At 44.3% G+C, this 22,044-nt stretch overlaps 1 protein-coding gene across 2 annotated transcripts in view; it reads left to right on the top strand.

Moving 5' to 3' along the window:
• Positions 1–21,770, top strand: part of FUT8 (fucosyltransferase 8) — a 780,623-nt gene extending 758,853 nt beyond the window's left edge. For both annotated transcript variants that reach the window (XM_085627218.1, XM_085627219.1), the window contains one exon: positions 20,672–21,770. In XM_085627218.1, coding sequence (XP_085483344.1) covers positions 20,672–20,989 — 318 coding nt within the window. In that variant the 3' untranslated portion in view covers positions 20,990–21,770. The remainder of the gene's footprint in view (positions 1–20,671) is intronic.
• Positions 21,771–22,044: the final 274 nt, after the last annotated feature.

The raw sequence follows: 22,044 nt of genomic DNA, 5'->3' as shown, positions 1-22,044 counted from the left end.
CGCCTCTCACAACTCTGGTCTTGTGATAATCAGAGGCAGCAGTAAATGTTGGCGGTAGCAAGTTCGCAATATAACATGTGCCCGAGAAATCAGGGGGCAACCATGTATATGCTCGGTCATTACAGATGAAATATGTGCCCTTGGCAGCCAAAAACGCAGGGGAAAACTGTGACGGGAAAGTGTACGTTTCAGTACAGTCACTTCTTCCCAGTTGAGCTCTAGGATTCTGACCATTACCTTGTAAGCAGAACCGACCCATGTGGGGTACGACCCAGATTGGAGATGAGATTTTTCGCTGTCTTTCACCCAGACTAATACTATACCCCGTCGCGTTCCATCCTACATAAGGTCTCAGCTCTTCTTTGGGGATGGATGAGTATGCATCAATATCCCTACTCATATCAGCAACTCCTTTTATCAAAGCCTTATTATTGGTGATAGGTCTGATGGAACGCGGTTGGCGAGGGGAGTACGTATCTAGAGCATAGAGAAACATGGTCTGGAATGCCCATGACGATCCATTGTAACTATACGGCAGCACCAGGTAGGGAATACCCTTGTTAATGGTATGTGGCATTAACCCACACACCCAGCAATTGGTCGTATTCATTACCAGTTGGTGCTGGTGCAAGAGCTGGATAAACGAGTTATTTACAAACTCTGATCGTCTGGTCTGTTCGTGCTCAGGCAAAGGGTGAAAAGAGTGAGAGGAGGCGGTAGAAAGAGATATAGGCTGTTCAGTGGGTTCAATGGGCTTTTGAGCGGAGAAAAACACAAATCCTACAATAAACATTATTATACTACACAGTGTAAAAAGGCACAAAAATACAAAACATTTACTTTTTACAATTCTACACATCCTTGCGTTAAAGTTCATTTCCTCAATCGGTCTCTCCATCTTAAAAAACTCCATCCTCTACTCGGGCCGCTCGCGGCGGATGAGTTTCTTCTGCTAAGGAGTACGCCTGTCAGTCCAGGGAAACGCCCTAGACCAACCAGAACCGTTGACCTAACGTCTTCGGCCTGTACCCCAAAGTCTTGGCACCGCGACCCTGCGGCAGAACCCGGATGGTGGTTCGAAAAACAAAAATCAAGAAAGTCCTTCAGATGGCAGAGCAAAAATGTCAAAAAGGAAATAGTGAGAAAATCTTTATTTGTCCATGGGCCTTGGTCTCAAATTATAGCGGAGACGGCCAGGTGCTGTTTGGTCTTGAAACAAAAGTTCAGGCTCAGTGGTGTCCAGTCGATTTGATGGTGGCACAGCTTCCTGCAGAATATTGTCACTCTCTTGGTCTGAAACTGTGTCTCTTATGCGTGCGTCACTGAATGGTACAAAACGAGGTACAGTGTCTGTCTCAGAGTCGGCGATACCCTCCTTGACCCACTGGTCATATGGCAGAGGCAAGGGGACTACTTTGCAGTGGGTACCATGGATCCAGTGTTTCTTCCCTTTTACTCGCACCGCTGACCTTGTCGACAGGAGTACAAGGTGAGGGCCGATCCAGCGAGGCTCGTCGTTGCTCTTACGCTGGAAATTTCGGATCAGGACCCACGAGCCAGGGTTGATAGGGTGTCCAGGAGGTTCAGAAGCTTGGGGAAGAGTATCATGTACCTGTTGGTGCAAAACACGCAGTTTAACAGTCAAATCATACAGGTAATCGAGTAGTACTGGATGTTCAATCTCACTAAATCTCGTAGGCCTCGGTACACCCCATACGTTGGCCGGGCGGCCAAAAACGACCTCGTAAGGGCTAAGTCCCACTCGTGAGTGTATGGTCATTCTGGTGGACAGGAGTGCTAAAGGCAGAGCGTCAGGCCATTTAAGACCGGTGCTCGCCTGAATTTTGGCCAGCTTGAGCTTTAAGGCTCCATTGTAGCGTTCTACTAGTCCAGCTGATTGGGGGTGATTTGCAGCATGGAACTTCTGCTTTATCCCCAGCCCTTCACATACATTCTTCATCACTTTACCCACAAACTCACTTCCATTATCACACCACACCATTCTTGGCATCCCAAACCTAGGGAAAAATTCCTTTACAAGGGCTTTGGCTGTGGATAGGGCAGTGTTATCTTTCAGAGGATAAGCCTCTATCCATTTTGAGAAAGCACAAACAACCACCAGTACATATTTCAGGTTGTTGCATCTTTCCATGTGAATAAAGTCCAGCTGCAAAACTTCGAATGGACATGATGGGGGTGCAAAGTGACCAGCTGGAGTTGGGGTTCCCCTACCAGGGTTGTACTTCAAGCATACCATGCAATTCTTGACCACATTCTCTGCACACTTGGGAATCCCAGCATTCTGCCATACAGGAGCCAACAACTTGCATATACCTTTCGTACTGATATGTGCCATTCCATGTGCCATAGTAACCACTGGAAGCACATATGCATCAGGCAATAACCATCGCTTATGTTCTGTCAGATCAATCCAACAACCATTCTCATCCAACTTACCCATACTTTCTCTCCACTTGCTTAACTCTTTCTCTGTGGCTTCAGCCTGAAGCGACTTCACACTCTCTATTGTGTTCTCACACATTCCCACATCATTAACCCATTTTGTGGGGCCTGCAACATACATTCTAGTCTTCACATTCTGTGCTGTTTCTTTCGCGGTCTCATCAGCAAACGCATTCCCACGTCCAACATCATCTGTGACTTTCCTGTGCGCACTGCATTTCATGATCACAACTTGCAACGGTAGGGTCAGTGACTCAAGGAGATCATTCACCAACTTGCCATTCTGAATTTTAGCTCCATGCGACGTCAGGAACCCACGCTCCTTCCACAAACGCCCAAAATTATGAGCCACGCCAAAGGCGTACTGGCTATCTGTGTATATATTCACTCTCATTCCTTCAGACAACACACATGCTCTCGTGAGGGCGATTAATTCTGCTGCTTGGGCCGAATTATGTGGCACTCGTGCAGTTTCCACGACCGTGTGTAAAGTCGTGATAGCATATGCAGCAGTCGTGTCACCATTAGGGAGTTTGAAACATGAACCATCCACCCATAAAGTGCCATCACACTCAGTCAGGGGAGTATCTTTTAGATCTACTCTCCCTTTCGTCTCTTCTTCTGTCCTGAACAGACAGTCATGTTGCTCAATCTCGTCTGAGTCTGCTGGGACTGGCAACAATGTAGCTGGATTCAGCGTATTGCATCTCTTTATGTGTATGTGATTTGCTAACAGTGTGAGCTCATAACCTGATAATCGCGCACTAGTCAAGTGTTGTGTCTTGGTTCTATTTAATAATGTGTCTACAGCGTGTGGAACCATAACAATCAATGTATTGTCCATTACCAAACCAGCAGATTGTCGGATAGACATTGCTGCAGCAGCTGTCGCTCTCAGACAGCTTGGCAATGCCCTCGCTACAGGGTCCAAGGTTGATGAAAAATATGCGCATGGGCGCGGTCTGTCGCCAAAAGGCTGTGTTAACACTGACAACGCACAACCATCTTTCTCGTGAACATACAATGTAAATGGCTTACTGTAGTCAGGGGTACCCAACACAGGTGCTGAACATAATGCATTACGCAATTCCACAAAACTTTTCTGGCACTCTTCAGACCATGGGATAGGATTCGGTGTGTCTTTGCATGTTAAGGCTACTAAAGGTTTTGCCAACAAAGAAAAACTAGGGATCCAATGCCTACAGTATGAAGTGATGCCCAAGAAAGCACGCACTTCTCTCTGTGTCTTTGGCACACTCAACTGTGCAATGGCTTGAATTCTTTCTGGGGTCAGTTTCCTTCCCTCCTTCGATAAGAGATGACCTAAGTAGGTCACTTCTTGTCGACAATATTGCAGCTTAGAGAGAGACACTTTGTGATGGAAAGCAGATAAATGGCGCAACAATGACAATGTGGCTTTTTTACAGACGTTTTCAGTATCCGCGGCGATTAGTAAATCGTCCACGTACTGAATCAGGATAGCGCCACTAGGTAAAACAAGTGCATCAAGCTGCGCTTTCAAAGCTTGACTGTATATTGATGGACTCTCACAGTAGCCCTGGGGAGCGCGTTTGAAGCGGAAGCTTCGGCCTCCCAGACTAAAGCCAAAAATGTCTCTGCTCTCTTCTGCAATTGGGATACTAAAGAAAGCATTCTTTAAATCGATCACTGAAAACCATGCAGCAGAGGCTGGAATCATCGTTAACAAGGCAGTTATATCGGGGACAACCGGAAACTGTGGCACAACAATCTTATTAACCTCTCTGAGATCAATCACAAATCTGTAAACAGGTGGCTGTGAAGGATCCGTTCGTTTTAAGACAGGTAAAATCGGACTATTGCAAACGTTGCCTCTTGTCTCTTCAATCACACCTTTATTAATCAAGTCGCTGACAATGTCTAACAATGCTTTCTGCCCTTCATTAGAGATCTTGTACTGGGGAATACGTGGCAGTCTGACATTAGCCTTTAAAGTCACCACATATGGCGGTATCTCCAAGAGGCCCACATCATTGGGACCAGTAGCCCAAAGGGCATCCGGAAGGGATGATAATTCAGGCGGCATTGTGTTTTTAGACAAGTACATTCGGGAAATCACTTTCTTGCCTAATGTAAGTTGTACTCCTGAAGGAGAACAATACAGTGTAGCATGCAATCTTTTCAACAAATCTAATCCCAGTAAATTCTCACCACAACCTGTTGTCAGAATCAGGGGTGCTTTCAGCTCGTAAGGTCCAACAGAAAGTGACATGGGACTAGAAATCGGGTTCCTAACTGGGGCGCCAGAAAAACCTACTGAAACATTTATATCGCCAGACAAAGGTGCGCCAGGGAGTTTTGAATGCATGATTGAACTCTTTGCAGCACCAGTGTCTAGCAGAAAAGGCTCCGTTACATTTGCTGTAGTTACCTCAACATATGGTCCACTCTGATCCACTGGCACTGAAACAACTCCCTCTCTCTGTCTATGGCTGTCCTAGTAATCATTACTTTCTGCATCACCATCCTCTGCATAATAATCATTATTATAATACTGGGCGGTATTACTAGTCGCGTTAGCTTGCTGATCAAAGCTATTGATGGTGTTTTGAGGCGGCAGAGGACGCGCGTTCTGGGGAGCATTTCCACGCCCTCTGCCTCTAGGAGCTTGCTGACCACCCCTACCTCTTGCTCCATACGCATTACCGTTCCGCTGCATTAATTTAGGGCAACTATATTTATAATGACCTTCCTCTTTGCAGTATGAACATTGGTTGGGACCTACAGGGACACGTGGTTGATAATACCCGTTCATTTGCTGATTGTTCTGAAACTGTTGGGGTTGGTGATAGACACCTTGGGGTTGTCTATAATTATTCTGACCTCCACGTGGCGGATAGGCCTGCTGTAAAAGGACCTTTGTCTTTAATTCCTTCGTTTTCTTTTCTGTTCTATCTTTCTCGTCTTTATCTCTATTTTCATAATACTGTGCAGTAGCCAGTATTTGCGCTGAAGAAGAAACAGCCCAAGAACTTTCTGAATCTTTTAACTTTTTACACAGGTCAGGAAGTAGATTCTGCACAAACTTATCCACAAATAACCGTTGGCCACCCTCAGTACTCATATCCTGCCCACTGTGATCAATAAACGTTTCTTCAAATCTAGTAAAGAAGTCTGACACTGTCTCATCTTTCTTCTGCTTACATGCAGATAACTTGTCCCAATTTACGCGCATCGCAGGCATTATTGTCTTCATATACGTGATGATTCCACCAGGCAGTTCAGCTACTAAAGGTTCTGGTTTCGCGCCACCAGTTTGTCTAGCATCAGCAGCAATAATGTTAGCCCATGTATCCCCTAGTTCGGCATCGTGATCTACATTACGAATTGATCCCCATAGAGGCTGTGGAACAACATTACCAAACAACATGTCTATGTCGGCCAGATTCATAACGCATGACCCTGCCGTCTGTGACAACTCTTTATAATAACCTGCTGGGTTTTTACGGGGATCAGGTAAGGACTGCTTAAGTGCTAACACCTCAGAGCGCTTCCATGGAACATGCACCCAAACACGCTGGAAATGCGCTGGCACAGCGGCGATACCGGCACCGGCATCAGCTGCAACTGCTTCCTTCCATACCGGGGGAACTTCTCTCATGTGGTATTGTCGCGCTTTTACCTTTTTCCCCACAAGGACATCTTGTTCAAACAATGACTGTTGACAATCATCATTCCTGAAGGACAATACAACCGCATCTGCTTTATCTACTTTGCGGTCCACAATTATACCAGTTCCAAAATCAAACCTCACTCTACACAATTCCTGCGGGCTCGGATTTTTACCACTATCCTCCAATTCTTCACAGAGAATTTCGCACATTTTCTCAAACACATATCTCTGTTTTGGGGCATCCCATTGATGGAAAACGTTGACAACTGATTCCACATCATACAGTGAAGGGAAAACAATCCATCTACGCGCCATGCTATCTATTACCTTTTTCTCATCGGGGTTAGGCAATTGACTGCGCAGTTGCTTACGCTGTAAACCAGGAGTCGTACCAGATGACTCAAAGAGAGGAGACATTAATGTAGTAACCACATTAGCTAAGCGCTGTCGCGCTGAAGGAGAAGCTGAGGCGAAAACAGGGGGATAAACAGAGGGGAGAAAAGAGGATGTAGAAACAGGTACTGGAGTGGTGCAAGGAAGAGTGTCAGAAGAGGCAGCTGCTGTATTAGGCAAAGTCGCAGGAAGTGCGGGGGCAGTTGGAAGCACAACTGGCGGCCCTTGAGAGGGCTGCGCTACATGGATAAGAGCCGGCTGCAAAGCAACTGGCGGTAGCGGCAAGGCTTGCAGTATATTGACTGGAGGTGGCCTATTCACAAGCTGGGGAGGTGCCGTGGCATTTTGAGCAAACGGGGGTGGCGAACTCAACAAATGTGACATCAGGGGATCTTTCTCCTTTTCTTCTAACTCATTCTGCTTAGAATGTGGTAAAGCTGGGTAACATTTGTCAATCCCTAATTTGCGCTGCCTGTGCAATTGCTCACTCATCTGCTCCTCCTCATTGTCTTTGAATTGCACAGCTGCTTGCATTACTGTCATACCTTTCTCTCTCTTATTCTTTTTCGCTAGCTTAATTTCCTTTTGTTTGGCTTCCTTTCGCCATAAGCGGAAAGAGTCAAACATCGCCGGCCGGGCTTTCTTCTTAAACAATTTAATTTCCAAATTATCTAAAATATCGGTATCGAAACTACCATTTTGGGGCCATTTTAAAACACCGTCTTTCCTGGTGTAGTGGATCCATACTTCGTTATATGCAATGGGGCCTACGCCATGTTTTACATAGAGCTCATAAGTTGGAGTTCCAACCGGAGGAACCGGACATGATTCCTCCAGCTGGAAATCTTTTCCACAACCCAAACAGAATAATCTACCAAATAGTCCAGAACCAGGCATCTTTGCTCACTAGTCTAGATCCAAACGTCAAAGGATTATCGATTACGATATTCTCGTGCATACACGAGTCCTCTGGCTTTGGCGTTTGCAAACTCCAAATTACCAAATTACCAAATCAAACGATCCTGAAGGATACCAAAAACAAATGGGAGACGCTCCACTTATACTTAACTGAATATTGCTGATCGATGGCGTCACCAGAAGACTCTCTCGATTGTTTCGCTCTCTCAAAACTCGTCAAGGGTCCAAAACAGGTCGATTAATCAGGGCAGCAGTCCTTCGTAGCCGTCGGGACGCGGAGAACCTCGCAGAAACGACTTTCGGACCACGTCGACATGCAGGGGTCGATGAAGTGGCGGCCTTCCTCCGGAATTTCCACACGAAGCTCCTCACGAACCTCTGGCTTGGACTGGTACCGCTGAAATCGTCCCGAGTTGGGCGCCAAACTGAAGTACTGGGTATTTTAGACCCAGCGGTGCAGGGGCACACACCCTATGACTTCTGGGTTCACCCTGTTCCAGACCTACAGAAACACAGAGTCTTCTGGGTGAAGTCAAAGATTCATTTATTGGCTGCAGACCAATTACAGGTATCCTAGAAGTACAACAGCGTGTATGTTCTCAGGAGACTGCTGAAAATCATAGGAATGGACTTCACCTTAAATACCCTTTTTCTTGCCTCAAGCATACATTCCTAGGTTTATGATATGGCCATTACAAGTATACATTACAAACGAAAAAGCAGAGTCATGATGACCATCCCACATTCCAGTTCGGCCAGCCCACAATGATTTACACAGTAAGGTTCAGATCCCACATCGGATGTCAATAGACCCCCCAATAAACATGAGCATCTCCTGTTTTGGGAAACAAGTCATAAAGCAGGAACAAGCAGGTGTGAAAGAGATTAGCCGGAGGATTGTGTAGAATGAAAGGTTTTTATGATGGGTCAAGCCCTGATGCTAATCACAGGTGGACGGAGAAAGGGGAGCTCGTGAGACCGGTTTGACCTGGGGCAGCAGAGCCAGCTGCCCAGGTCACAGAGAAGACAGAGGAGAAGCCCATGTACTGTGAGGCCCGTATTTACTCCATTATAGCCTATGTGAGGGCAATGACAAGATGGCCACTGCTTCCAAAATGGAACCCGCGTAGTGAAGCAGAATAGCGTGTACACAGTGCATTCATAGCTAGAACGATATATAAAGCACTCGTACATGCCGCATTAACCATTTGCGGTTTGCTAATACCAAGATAGACAGGGGTAGGGCCCTGTTCCCTACGCGGTCCCGAATATTAAAGTACGACAACACTGGAGTGGTACTACACGTGTACCTAGAAGAAAAGAGCAGTGTTAAGAGGTATCCCAGAGGAAACCCAGGCTGGGGTCTGAGAGCTTCCTTGAATGGGCTGGACACATATTCACACGCATCGCTTTCGAAGTGGCCGGAGCATGATATAGCCATGGGACTGTAATACTGCAGAATCACCCTGCGAGTTGTGCTACCTTGAAGAAAAGGGCCAACAGGTTAGTCTTTGTTGGGGGCTATGTGCAAACCTCAGTCTCTATTCAAACTAAATTAACAGAAAACCCCTTTCTCTGGTACATCACCAAAGTCATCAGACTCGAAATGAAACGGACAGACCTTATGTATCGGAGGTCGAGTTTGGATCACAGTCTCAAATAGGTATGTTGAACCTCAAGACTCATTGTGGGCCAGGAATTCCTTGAATACTGCTGGTGCAGACACGAGTCCAAAACATGAATGGACTAAAAGTTCTGGAAGAAGCGCACCAGAGGACCACAAAGGGAACTGAACACACATTCCCCCCACTGTTGGACACAGTATCAGCCACTTAGTCTGTTTCCATTACCCAGGGGAGCATTATATCGCAAACAATCAGTACATTCACAGATCGCCAACCAAAGCCTGTTGATATAGATATATATATATATATTTTTTAAAGCCATTTCTCAGTCCAACCTCTAGATTAAGGATACATCGACCTTGAAGATTTGAATTTTCCGCTAGATGGTTCAGTGTGTAGATAGCCCTCCAAACCCTGCTGTAACATGGAGCCAGCAACTTGTAAAAGATTGCAATCTTCAATTAAATTGGGCAGTTGGCTCCCTATATTCCCAAAGCCTGGCACAGATCTCCCCATGCTGCTCTGAAATTGGATAATGTTTCTTCAGCTAGATGCAAATGAACAGAGGCCACAGGTTATCGTAACCTTCCCAGTCGACTCTACGAAGAGGAGGCATCCCAGACCTACCTGGTGTGCCTTAACAGGATGTTCATAACAGAAGCCCTAGATAGTATTTATGGTTCAAGAAGACCTCTGTCACAGTATATTAACCACGATTACTATTATATCAAGTTAATGGCACTTAATGTGAACAGAGGTGAGCCTGTGACCTGCAGATTGCTCATAGAAATGCACCTCTGGATCATCTCGCCATCTTCTTGGTGCTTCTGAGGTAAGGTTCAAGTGTGAAACTGAGAACTAGGAACCACATCTAGGATTCATTTAAGCTGACTGATCAGAAAAGGATTGAGGGGCCTCTGTTTATAATGCTCATTATCACAGATTTCATGATGATTTTTTGATATGAGCTCCCTAGAGATTCAGTTTGTGGCCTCCATCACAGTAGAAAGTTGGAAAGGTCTTATCATGATAGAGACATTTTATAATAATTTCTTGTTTACTGTTTAATATTATTCTGTTACTCCTTCTAATATCTGTAATTAACAGGTGACATTGTCCACCTAAATTAGGCCTTCGGCTGAAATGGTTGATCCGTGACCTGAAATCAAGACCCTTGGGTCACTCAAATTAAACTATCATCGGACATTTGGAGGCGGAACGGTGTATATGCCGTGACTCGTACAACTAGGGTATTGTTAATATACCAGTTCTATTTAGTGCCTGCACCACTCGCAGCGACAGATTGCACAGAGGACTAGTTGCGTTCTTCTGGAACATGAGCCTTGGGTATAGTGCTGTATAGTCAGCAACTCAACCGTGGTGGCCGGGAGACCGTGGGGCTCCGAGCACTGCTAAGGGCTGGAGGTCTCATCAGAGATGGTAGCAGTCTACCCTGCCCTTAGGGCCTCAGCCACACCTCGCAAACACGGTTGAGAGTATGGAATTCTTCTTCCCTGACGATGCTGAGCCCTCAAAACAGAAATCAGGGAAAAACTTTAATTTGGAACTCTCTAGAGTCAGATTTGGGAAGATGTTCAGCTACCTGCTTGGGTCTTCCCAAACCTACAACTACCACTTCCTCTTGAACAAAGGCAAAGTATCCTCACAACTAATCCTATTTGTAGATGCCAGTTCTGATGCTTCATGTCGCTGGCAGTACAACATTCTGCCTTGCCTCCTTGGTAGGGAAGGGAGTGATTGGCGGGCACAGGTCACAACAAGTTCCGCTGGAAGCAGCTCCCTGGTCCAGCTTAAAAGAGAATCGCTAATGGGCAGGTAATGTCGCATGCTGGAGCACAGACATGGCTCCCGTCAGGTATACATAACACAGGGCCCACCCTGTAATAACCAAAGGAAGCGCCGGATGACGCAAAACAAATAAATAAAAATACTAACATAATCAGGGCACAAGTCCTAAAAAAAGAAGTGGGGGGACTAACCTAGTTAGGCAGTATGCAAGTGACATCAAGGCGTGCGACATCATGGCACATGACATTACATGTGACATCACAGGAATTGACATCATAGGAAGTGGCATCATAACCCACGACTTTATTATGTAGGTGTGATGTAAAGCGCTCTGACACTGTGCTTTGGGATGAATAGTACAATTCAAGAAAAAATAGTGGTACTTAAATTATTTCAACGTCTCCTCAGGGGTAGTAAGCACTATATAAATTAAATTTGGTATTATGTAAATACTGGGAGAGACAAACATCTGACATTCTTACAGAGCATGCATATCTGGTAAACAGAGCCTGAACAATGTGAAAAGCTGCCTCTCTTAAGTATGCGTGAAGTGCTAACCTTGCTGCATTTGCCTCTAGGTGTGAGGCTCCTGACTGCTCCCAGCCAGGAAACTCAAACAAACGGAGGCCTGATTACTCCTCAAATAAATTCGGCCTTTGTTATGGGCCCAGCAGGAGTCTAAAATAAGAAAGCCCTGTCCCTGCCTGCACGTTGTTGCTTGTTGCAGATGGAAAGCAGAGAACGTGAAAGCGCTGCTGAAAGTGTCACGGTGTTTGGAAATTACACCGGGACGAGTTCAGCTCATTATTTAATGCGGACAACTTCTTGGCAGGGTGGACGGCGTTCACGCTGTGAATATAGTGGGTGGACGCCGTCTACCTGAGTGTACCCTCGACTTGTGCCCTAAACATAATCAACCACACCAACCACACCCGGCAGCTGAAGAATTACTGGATATGATGATGGAAGGAGAGAGGGAGCCATTTAGTTGATCCTAAATTTGTGTATGTTCCTGTGTGTTTATGATCCATAAATGTGCAGGATGATGAGGGAGAGCATGTGGTGTAACGGCCATAGCTGACACCTTTTTATCTGGAGAATCAGGTTCAAGTCCTGGGGTTGACCGGTATCCTGTAATTCTGGGCAATTCGCTTAACCTCCCTCTTGCCTAAAAAAATGAAAAAGACATTCTTTAATCTAACTGGTGCTCAAGTAAAGCGCTCCAATGCCCTTGGTTCAAGTTTGAGCTATATAATAACGTGGGGGAAAAAGTGTGTGTCTGTGGGCGTGTGCATATAGATACGTACGTACATGTTAATATATGTGTGTGCATATATATATATGTATGTATGTATTCAGCTCAAAATCTTCACTCAGCGAATGAAGGGGACCGCACACAGCAAGGTTTCTCGGTGATATTTTATTTTATTTCATATCCGAGAATCAGCAGGACGCGTTTCGGCGTTCGCACCTTTTTCGACTTGTATTTACAAAGTGCAGTTGACTCGAGAAATAAATATCCGGATCACTGGTTCTAGTTCCGGTTCAGTTGCCATGAACAAAAGGAAATGGAAAAAAGACTAATCAGTAATATTTCGTCCGAGTAAAGTTACAAAAGGACAATAATTTTATCACTTAATTACATTAAAATTTCATGTTATTAAGTCAAAGCATTATTAACATTTTATGTTTAGTTCATCAATAGAAATGTAGACAAACTAATCAATTCATAACAAAGGCAATCAATCCAAGTACCATAATGACAATCTTTCTAGGGAATCCATATTATTTTATGGCAGTTAAGGTAGAGGCATAACACCACAAAATTGAGCCCTGTATGGGCATTAGTAACAGTCTAACAAAATTAATGAAAAATTATTTTTCTGCAGGTTGCTAAGTCCCCAATTATTCTAAGATCTCTAAGCTATCCTAGATGACATGCCAGTTCTTCCTCTGTATTGAGACCATAAGGAGAGGTGGTTTGGAGATCAATAATAAAGCGGGATTCTAATCTCCTCAGTTTCAATTCCCGGTTTCCTATACGCTCACTGGGTGCAACGTGGTCCAGACAAAAAAATGCAAGTAAATTCCTATCACTATTTTGATATTGGGCGAAATGTCTGGCCACAGGATATGAGGGGTCCTGTTTTTCAATTGCTCGAGCATGTTCAACGATGCGTTTTTTAGTGGGGTGTATTGTGCTACCAATATATTGCTTAGGGCAGGGACACGTAAGGCAATATACGCAGAAAGATGTATTGCAGGTTAGGAATTTGTTGATCAATCTAGGTTTTTTCATTCCAGGGACATTATATGCTGATACCTTTTTACTATGTCTGCATGCCTTACATTTTGAACAAGGAAAAAAGCCAGTGACATTGCTGATACGTTGGATGAATGGTGTAGGTTCGTAGTGACTCTGAACCAGTTTATCTTTTAGCGATCTACTTCTCCTGAATGTTATTTGTGGATAGGCTGGTAAAGAGTCACCGATAACTCCGTCAGATTTCAGGATGTGCCAGTTTCGACACAAAATCTTTCTCAGAGTATTAGTCTCATTGGAGAAGGTTGTAATGAACCTAACCGTATCTTGTTCTGACACATCTTTTTTATGATGGGTATCTAGTAGGGACTGCCTGGGAATTTTGTTAACCTTACTTAAGGTTTTTTGTAGTAGATTAGGGCAATAGCCTCGTGATCTAAATCTTTCGCTAGCAGATGCTTCATACTGGAAGTCAACTTCACGAGAACAATTCCTTTTTAGACGCAATAGTTCTCCATAAGGAATGCTATTTTTTAATGATTTTTGATGACTGCTATGTGCTTCCAGTATTGAATTCCCTGCAGTCTCCTTTCTAAAGAGAGTTGTACATATTTTCCCTTCTTGGACAAAAACCTTAAGATCTAAAAAAGGTACTTCTTCCGTACTAAGCTGTCCACTTAGATGGAGATTTAGGGTATTGTTATTAAGTGCTGCTATGTACTCTTCAGCTTCACTTTTGGGACCTTTCCATAGGATAAACAATTCATCTATGTATCTATACCACAGAATAATATTTTTGGTCCAATGAATATATGTATCAGCCCAGGCCACCTGCCTCTCCCACCAGACCACGAATAAATTCGCGTATGTATGTATGTATGTGAATATATATAGTATGTGTCGCTTCAGTTAATACGGATTGCATTGGGACAATGAATGTGGCTGAGGTCGTATCCACTCTGTTCGACTGCTGCAGGATTTGGTTCCCAATAAAAAAAAGACACACGCAAGCTCCTGTCATTCGATTAATGGTCGGGCTCAAAGGTGTATGGTGGGCAGTGCTTTAAATGGACCGGTGCGGAGTACCACCACTTTTTATTTTTCTCCCTTTGAGTACCGGAACTTTTCCTTGGCCAAGGAGAGTACCGGTACTCTTAGGGGAAAGTCAGGCAGGGCAGGCGTGATAGCATTGGGAGCTGTGCTGCTGCGCATAAAGTGCTCTGCTCGACTGCTGCAGGTAAAGAGAAGGCAGAGTGAAGGGAAGGGCCAGTGTACACCTCTGAATGGAGCCGCTGTTGAGCAATCCCGCAGCGGCTCATTTGCATCACTTAAGGGCTGTTTAGGGTTCTGGGTGCCCTGCGGCTGTCTGTGAATGAAAGTGAAGGGTCCAATCAGACCCTGCCCAGTCAATCACACTGTAAGTGTGTTTGTGACACTGGGCTTACCCCCACCCCACAAATCTAATATATTTGCAGGGTTACACCCAAGATGAGAATGCACCTCTCAGCACCAGTCTGCTGAGAGGGTGGGAACGAGTGCAATAACCACTACCATATATTGGCCAATTAGCATTCAGCTGGGCAGTTCACTGTAGGGCAGCAGACAGTCCATCAGTATGCACACTACGGTCTCTACCCGTCCCAGCCCATCTGTGTCCATTTGACAAGTTTCATGTGCACATCTGAATTTCAGCATTAATCTAGTTAACTGACATGCACGCTCCAATTGTTCCATTGACTTTTCAAGGGGCAGAGTGTGCTAAAGCAAGCAACCTGGGAATCCACTACATATTTCTCTAACATAACTTTGGGAATGAGTAATTTAGAGTGACTTGAGGTTCAGAGGAAAAACTGATTCTACAGTTCTGGGTTTAATCCTTTTTATGATCAAAAGATTTGAAAATACCAAAAGGTCCCCTTTGGGCAGTGAGTACTCTACAAACAATCAATGATATCGACCTACCAACCATTAATTACATTCCCCTTCCCATAAGATCAGGGTTTAATGTTTTTAGTTTAGTTGCCCATTAAAAAATGAACTCCATCATCAATTTATTTTGTAATCTGCAACCTCGTCTCATGTTCGAATGCCTTTTTATTGTGTGCATGAAAATGACTTTTTCTGACTTTTGCGAGATTAATGTGGAAAAGGGGTGTCCACCATAGGTGCAGAAGGGCCAGTTCGAGTCCAGGTTTTCTGACTATTAACATGAGGTAAATGTGCATGCTAATTATCTGGATCGAATTGTGTGTGAGTGGTCGTGAATGTGTGATTTTCTTAAAAGATGGGTGAGTATGTGTGTATAAACATGTTTAGTCTGGGAAGACCAGCTCCCAACCACCTAATGGAATCCAGTCATGTCTGGGTAAACCAGATGCAGCATAAGCCCATAGTACTGGGTTTGTCAAATAGTAAAAGGCAGAGGCCCCACAGAACACAAGATAAAGATCCTCTAGGCATAGGAGAGCAAGCAGTCAATGAAGGTGAGAAAGCAAGCGGTTGGGGGGGGGGGGTTGTTCAAGCATGGATGCCAGGGTTCAACAGACTGTGGATAATAAACAGGTTTCCTGGGAACTGAAAAAGAGGTCTTGAATAAAAACGTATGGATTTTGAGACGAAGAAGGAGATGGGCAAGAAAAACAAAGGGAAATGAGTGGCTTGAAAATGGTCTTCAAAATAATGAACACTCTCATGATACGTACTGACTTTGAGCTTTATGACTAGTGTGATCGTGTCCAGTTGTAACCTCCTCACATTCTGTCTTCTTGTTCAGACACTGCCTAAAACCCTTTTAAAAAAAAAAAACATTTAGACTTAACTGAGCCTCTCAAACCATAGGTGATCTTGAACAGTTGTGATTATGCATTAAGCTTGTTGTTGTCCTATTTTTGAAAAACTGATGAACTTATACCCCTTAAAGGACTCTCCAGTCGAAGAGAAAACACAATTCTCTTAGCCCAGGCCAGAAGCTCTGTAAAAAAGGTACTTTAGAATGCTTGATGATGTCCGGCGGTGTTTTGAGTTCTAGTGTGACAGTATTCAATGGATGGCCTCTTTAATTTGTTTGTGTGTTATTCAATGAGAGGTATCAAAACACAGAGGTGAGTTTGCCCGTGATTCATATTGCAGCAAAGCTAAGCTTTAATTACATTTAGTGAAAAGCAACACAGCCTTTGCATTCTGGGCCAGAATTACAGCCAGAGTCTTCTGTTTGTGGAAGTCAGGCCACGCATAAAGTTCAGACTGCGCATAAAGTCCAGACCGTGCATAAAGTCTTTTGTTGGTTGTCCATTATTTTGGAAAGTAGAGAAGCAGGGGTGGAACCTTGTTTGTTTCTTGCACCTTCCATATGAAGCTCTTTTCAGAAACCAAAATGTTTTTTCTCAATGCCTACACATGTACTATCTTGATGTATGTTGTAGGGAATACCCAAATTCTAGAAAACTGTACTAACATCTCCTTTGCATCTCTCCAATACCTAGGAGGCCTGGTCCATACTACAAAAACTACTAAAAAATCCCATGGTCTCCTGACCTTTAGGTGCCCACTGTACCTACAAAATGCTGGATTTATCCAGCCTGTACTCGCCTTGCACATCTTCTGTTTGCCTTATGCAAGCGGTGCTTGCCTCTCCCACAGACCCAGATTACTTGCTTTACTCAACCGGTCATGATCCAGACCACCATGTGCTCACACATGCTTAACTCGCCCACCCTGTATTTTCCTTGCCAACCCTTGCTTACATCATGCAAAATGTGCTTGGCTCGTCCACTCTTTACTGACCCACCATGTTTGATTTACTCAACCTGCCTTAACTGATCCATCCTTTATCTCCTCACTTAATTCTCACCCGACCCAGCCAGTTCAAGGCACATGTGCCCTGTGCTTGCCTTGCTTACCCTGGTGTGCCTCTTGCTGTTCATTTCATTTACTTTACATTGACATATGCTAGTTCAACTCATCCCATTTTGTTAATCTCAGCCATTTATATTAGCCCTTCATCACATTTGTCACCACTCCAGTTCCTGGTAATCACTTTGCTTGCCCACTGCTCACATGAGGGAACCTCGTGCTCCCATTGAAGGAGCCGTGGATGGTTTTGATTGACCGTAGTGGGTGCCTGCTGAATAATAGATGATGGCTGAGACAGTATTGTAGTCTGCATTGTGTTGAAGACCAGATTGAAAATGTTCCCGTTCGTTTGGGTTGGTTCTGTGACTTTAGTTTTGATGTTTACTGTGTGAAAAGTGGAGGAGGCAACAGAGAAGAAAAGGATGTAAAGGTGGAAGGTGTACCCTAAAGAATGGAGGACAAAGGGAATAGGCTATCGTTAGCCAGGTTTCTTAGTCAAATTGCCTACAATAGCTGTTGTTGTGCACAATGACTTTTATGTTTCATATGTGCATAGGCTCAGGGACAATCTGCATTGGTATGACATTCTCAAAATAATAAACGTATCCTTTTGCACTTGGTCGGAGAAAACAAATACTCTACAAATAGCAGAAATAATTCTGTATTATGAAGCACAAATGGCACCAAGTAAATGTGGCTCCCATTAAATGCCTGCCTCCAAGCTGCGCCTCTAACCCCGCCCACATTTGCCCCTCCTCTATTCAGTGCTCAAGTTGATGAGTACCTGCACTTATTTTTTCCCATTTAAAGCAATGATGGTGGAATTTCTGTTATCCAATTATTTTGGCCAAAGCATGCCAGTTTACTGCCAAGGCCAGCGTCTCCTCATGGTTCTAAGAGCTCTAATGCCGGCCTGTTCCGAAGATTTCCGGGATAAGGTGCATTCACTCACACCTTGAGGAGGAGGCAGCAGGCGCCTCACTGTGCGAGTCCAGCACTGTCTGACGCTCAGTTCCTCGCCTGGCACCTCTCTGAAGACATCAGCAAAGCTGCCTCGGCCTGTTTGCTGATTCCTGCCTGGTACCCAAGGCGCCCACAGGTGCCCAGGCAGCGATGGATGTGCAAATCAGATCTCCGTCCCTTAACTGCCGGGCATAAATTGCCTCCGTTTGCGAGGGTGCCTGTTGCGTCAGGCTGTTTCTGAATGCATGCAAACCATCGGGGGTTGTTATAAATTAATTTACTCTGGTAAACACATTACTTCCTCCGAGATTCGAGCTACGCACCAGGATCAGCAGAGATTACGCGATAATTACTTGTTAGTGTCTGCAGCCGGCTTTACCGCCGCGCGCACCGACATGGATTTATCATATTCGGTGTCTGTGGACGGGATGTACTTAATAACAGTTTCAGCGTCCCTCCATGCTTTATGCCTGGAAGGCGTGCTGGAAAGTAGTAAACCAGGACTGGCTGAGACCGGTAGTTCATTCCTTTACTCATTACTGACTCATTGCAGCTTCTCCAGCGACAGACCGGCCTCTAATGAACAGGATTTTTGATTGTGTTATACATTATTGTTTTCAAATGTATGCACGTATTTCTATGTTGCCCAAGGAAGAGATTAAAACAAATCGTTTTAATGGATCTGTAGGGCTCGGGCTGCAGTGCTGGTGGTGTAGTGAGTCAGGTGCTGGAAGGGACATCCCCAGAGATAGTGGAGAGACGTTGCATGTTTCCCCAGGCCCCACTTTAAAACTATACAAAATGCCATACGAGGGACATCGTGTTGATCTACAGTGCATGCTTCCTAATAATAGACCTTACAGACATAAGTCAACAAACCTGTCAAATGCAGCCATGTTACAGTGGCTTCTACTGGAGGGAAAGTCAATTTTCACACAGAACACATGGTGCTGAGACTAAATAATGGAGCTTAATCCCCTGCAAAGGTAACAAAAACAAAAGTGCACCAGGGACTGTATTGCATACAGTACCCCAGGGGCACTATGGGCGTGTGTGTGCCTGCTTTGAGTGTCCCTGGGTCACAGTCGTACAAAAGGGGCTGCAAACGCTTGTGCGGCCCAATACTGATAAGCTGGCGCACATGTAGCGCCAGCACTATCTTGACAGAGCAAACAGCGCCCTAGTAGTGTGCCACAAATTGGTGTTGCACTGTTAGTGCGCCCATTGGCTTGCCTCTGGACGGGTGAAGGAGAGTTCCCAAGGAACCCCAAGATATCCCCCCTGAAGGCGGATGCAGTCAATTATTTCACCTGTCTGCAGGGGACCTCGGCCCCCTCTTAAGAGTGCAGGCGGCTGCCACCTGCACTGTGAGCCACAGAGCAGCTTGTAAGCAGTCGCACTGTATTTCACTGAATGCACTGCTAACACGTCAGTGCAAAGATTGTAATAGGGTGCACTGTCCCTGTTTGCGCCGGCGCACCTGCTTACAGGTACGCCATTGCACAAACGGGGATAGCGCGCCATTACATAATGCTGGCCCAGGAAGCAAAGGATCTGGTGGCACACAGTAGGCAGATGGAATTTTGATGGATGATGGGTGCCAGGTCTGGTGGCTTAGTGGACTAATGCGTCCACTGTAGGGGCCTTTTGGTCGCAGGCTCAAATCCCGGCGGGTCCACTCAGACTATCATCCGTCTGAGGTCGATAAAATGAGTACCAATGAGTTCATTAACAATAAACATCTGTTATTCAGTGCCAAGATACCATTCTGTGTGAACGTGCACTTTGCAAATACACGTTATATTGTGAAATAAGCAGACTAAAGTGAAGGTCAAAGTTTATTGGAAAGACGATCAATAGTTTAGCCTTCCTAGTCAAGTGACTACCACCCACCACACCTAGCAATAACCCCTCATTGCAATGTGCTGTAGGTGCAGTTATATCATTCTAAGCCCATTGCAAACTTTTCCTCACACTGTGCGTCTTTATGTACGCGACATAGTTAGTATGAATGCTGAGATACTTACGAATTTCCTTGGATCTAGTCCTGGTTTCTTTTAAAAACAGTTTCCGTGCACACCAAATTACTTTTTTCATAGTTCATGGTCCACATCATATTCTTAACAGAAAAGACGATCAGATCACCACCTGGGAAGGCTTTTGAAATTGCCTTCTAGAGCCTCATCTGATATTCGGTGCCCCAGAGGATCTTTTAAATAACATTAAATGCTGTCTAGATTGCCAAGGGCACTCAACCATAGCCAGAGTTCAGAGAACCATAAGCCAAATAAGTTGTTCTAAACATTTTTGGCCAGGCATGGAGCAACAACTAGGACATTGCGTAGTTGTATATTATTCCCGACAAGCAAAGTTTTCTTCTAAAATGTATTCCGAAGTGTTTGTCCTGAAACTAAGAATGTTCTGTCTATGATTGTCTTTTTTGATTGGGATACTGTCAACTAGCGTGCAGTGTCGTAGAGCACAGTAATGAATCTTATTGCATTTGCTTACTTGCGATAATGGCTCTCCCTCATGGTAAGAGACTCTAGCCTTTGACTGTTGTTAAATACAATTATCCCTTGATAATGTTTGTTTCGCTGATAAAAAAAAAATATATATTTACTGTTAACTTGTTTTTATATTTTATTTGAATTATTTGATGTGAAAAAATCATTTTTTGTTTGTGATGTTTATGAAACATAGTTTCCTGATACAATTTTCTTCTTTTTTAAGGTCTGTCGAGTCGCCTACGAAATCATGCAGACATTGCATCCAGACGCTTCAACAAATTTCCACTCCTTGGATGATATTTACTATTTTGGGGGACAGAATGCCCATAACCAGGTTGCCATTTATCCTCACCACCCACGAACTCCAGATGAAATCCCCATGGAGCCCGGGGATATTATTGGTGTGGCTGGAAACCATTGGGACGGTTATTCAAAGGGCATTAACAGGAAATTGGGTCGAACGGGCTTGTACCCATCTTACAAAGTGAAGGAGAAAATAGAGACTGTTAAATATCCTACATACTCAGAAGCTGACAAATGAGGAAAAATGAAGGCGATCGGTCACTAACTCAGTTCAAGCTGGTTTGAACTAAGCGACAAAGAGACTTGACGGGTTCAATGAGCTTCTTTGACATTTTATTGTGTGGTCAAAAGTACAAAGCCATTGCGTATGAACTCCGGAAACTGTCGACCTCCTTCCTCCTGAGAGTACTTTACAACAGTACGTGCACTCCATCCACAAATAGAAACACACATCTTCTCACAACATGTGGACAGTACTTTTGTACTACTTTGCCTCTCTTTCAAATCTTCAAAGTCATGTTCGTAATCGGTTACAAGGGCCTGCGCCCAGCTCTCTTGCCATTAATTGATGACGATGCTCAAGACGTTTGACACTGCCATGTTGTGTAATTTGAGTGACATGAACATATTTTGTATATGTGAAATTTTAAACATGGTGCCTCTCTGTGAGTGATCACGGACCTTTTTACCAGAGCCCTACCTAGCCTCGTTGCCGAGCAGCACTTGATCCTTAAACAGCATGTTTCGTACCACGCAACATGCTCCAATCAGTAGATTTCCAAATGAAGCAAGAAACCGCCCTGGGCACCCTGATACCCGCCCCTTCATCAGATGATTTTTCATTGATTCCGCTGATTAGTTTGTGTCACCACTAAATGAAGGATCCATCTAGAGACAAAACATTCACTGTTAATTACAGTAGAAGATCTTTTGTAAACAATGCCATGAACAGATTCTTTAATACCTGATATTTCTGGACATTGTCTTTGATAACAAAACAATAAATAATAATATAAAAATTGAAGAACCTTCTTGGCCTTTAAAAAGAGAGATGTTTTTTCTTATTGAATCATGCCTTTTGCTTGTAATGTCAGTAAATTGTTACTACATCAGGGGTCAGCAGTGTGTGTACTCCATCACCAAAAAAGCCATATTAACGCCAATGATTGTAGCAAAGAACTGATGGCAAAGAAGTAACCGGCAATAGTGAAATCGATATATGTACGCATTGTTTTATTCCTATCCGATCCATTTTAATGTCTCAGTATGAGACTGTTTAAAACAATGTGTAAA

Source organism: Triturus cristatus, chromosome 9 (genome assembly GCF_964204655.1).
Source record: "Triturus cristatus chromosome 9, aTriCri1.1, whole genome shotgun sequence".
NCBI classification, from domain to species: Eukaryota; Metazoa; Chordata; class Amphibia; order Caudata; family Salamandridae; genus Triturus; species Triturus cristatus.
This window is presented reverse-complemented; position numbering and strand designations above follow the sequence as displayed.